At 64.7% G+C, this 1673-nt stretch overlaps 1 protein-coding gene across 1 annotated transcript in view; it reads right to left on the bottom strand.

The window, feature by feature from the left end:
- LOC146597918 (rabphilin-3A-like) overlaps positions 1–1673 on the bottom strand; it is a 28192-nt gene that overhangs the window by 12304 nt on the left and 14215 nt on the right. The window contains exon 6 of the mRNA XM_085301251.1: positions 514–688. Coding sequence (XP_085157377.1) covers positions 514–688 — 175 coding nt within the window. The remainder of the gene's footprint in view (positions 1–513; positions 689–1673) is intronic.

Raw genomic sequence — 1673 nt, 5'->3', positions numbered from 1 at the left:
CCCGGGCGCCACGCGCGATCCCACGGCCCGCTTCACTCAAGGTCTCTACCTCGAAGAGCGGCGACGCGAGCGCTGGAGCTCCTCAGCCTTCCGGCCTCCCCCCGCTCCGGCCTCMGCCCCGCGCGGGGCCCAGTCGATCCCCAGCTGCTCCTCCGAGACGCGCCTGAAGGCCAGCGTGGCCCCGCGCCCTCCGCGCCGCGGAGCTCAGCCCAGCTCCGGGCCCCAGGGGCGAGCTCGCCCTCCTCGTCCCAGCCACGSCAGCTCCCTCCGCAGTCCCAGCAGAACGGCGGCCGGAGGGTGGGGGACACTGAAGGACAGAGCCCTGCAGGACCAGGGCTAGCCCAGGCTCCACCAACGCACGCTCAAGCCGGGGCGACACGCAGAAGACGCGCCATCCACGCGGAGACCGCGCGCCCGGTCAGCACGCCTCCAAGAGCGCGCGTCCCCGCGAGCCACGGCAGAGGCCCCCTCCATCCCGCCGCCGGCCCGCCGGGCGAGGAGCAGACAACCAACCTTGGCGCCGGGCCCAGGTGAAGGAACGGCTGCTGCCAACGCCGTCCGCCGCCGGCGCGGCGGCCTCGCTTTGCCAAGGCTGCGAGTGCTGCTCGCTGGGTTTGCTGGCGCTCTTCGGCGGCGCGATGTACTTGGGCAGCGCTTTGTAGAACCAGGCGCCAGACCTCTTCCAAACCTGTTGGAGACAAAGACACCACCACCACCACCATGACCACCACCACCACCATGACCACCACCACCACCACCACCACCACCATGACCACCACCACCCCGACCACCTCAGGTCGGGGCTCCTCCCGCGGCCGGCACAGGTCTACCTGGCGTCGAGCCGGCGCGCCGGGCCGCCTCCCCCGCTCCGCCGTCCCTCCGCCGCCCGCAGCGAGCGGCAGGCACAGCTGGAAGGAGGGGTAGAGGGYGACGGCGCGAGCGCGCTTGAAAACCCCCGAGCAAGGAGAACCCCACTGCAACGACCCAAAGCCGCAGCACCAAACGAACCGAGCGCTCTGCGCTGGAACATCTCCTGGGAGGACACCTCTGCTCGCCAGCTCAGCTTTAACGCAGCTTGTGATGAAGGAGCGCTGTTAAGTATATTTAATACGGAGCCTGCCGTGAGCCGGAGGAAGGGGAGAGGATGGCAGCTCAGACAAAGAGAAATATTCTCTGAAAACACAATTTCTTTGTGCCTTCCAGGAGCGTAACAAGGAGTTAATGAGACAGCCAGGGCAAAAATAAGTTAATATAGTAAAAATACAAGGGAGTAGTAGAAATGTTGCACTTCTGCTCAGAGTGAAGGAGCTCATACGTGTTTCTATTCCAAGTACTTCTATTCCAAGCTATAGCCACGTTTTAGCTGTAGYGTCGCCAGGATGCGACGGGTGCAAGTGCAGATATCCCCAATCACAGTAAGAATTTTGCAACCYGGGTTTTAGCTACAGGGCTTAATCAGAGGGCAGTGACAACCCCTGGCACCAGCCCAGAGCTGCTCTTAGAGAGGCACAAGGGAGGAAGAGGATCGCCCCCGTCTCCATCTCACTGCTACATCGCTCAGCCCGTCGCCCGGTTCATCGTCCAGAGCCACCAGCATACGCAGCTGGGCAAAAGCACGGCGCGCTCCCGGCTGCTCCGGCGCGCAGGCGAGCGGCCGAGCAGCCGCCCAGCTC

The sequence above is a fragment of the Rhea americana genome, unplaced genomic scaffold (genome assembly GCF_003343005.1).
Source record: "Rhea americana isolate MKP2758 unplaced genomic scaffold, rheAme1 scaffold_175, whole genome shotgun sequence".
NCBI classification, from domain to species: Eukaryota; Metazoa; Chordata; class Aves; order Rheiformes; family Rheidae; genus Rhea; species Rhea americana.
This window is presented reverse-complemented; position numbering and strand designations above follow the sequence as displayed.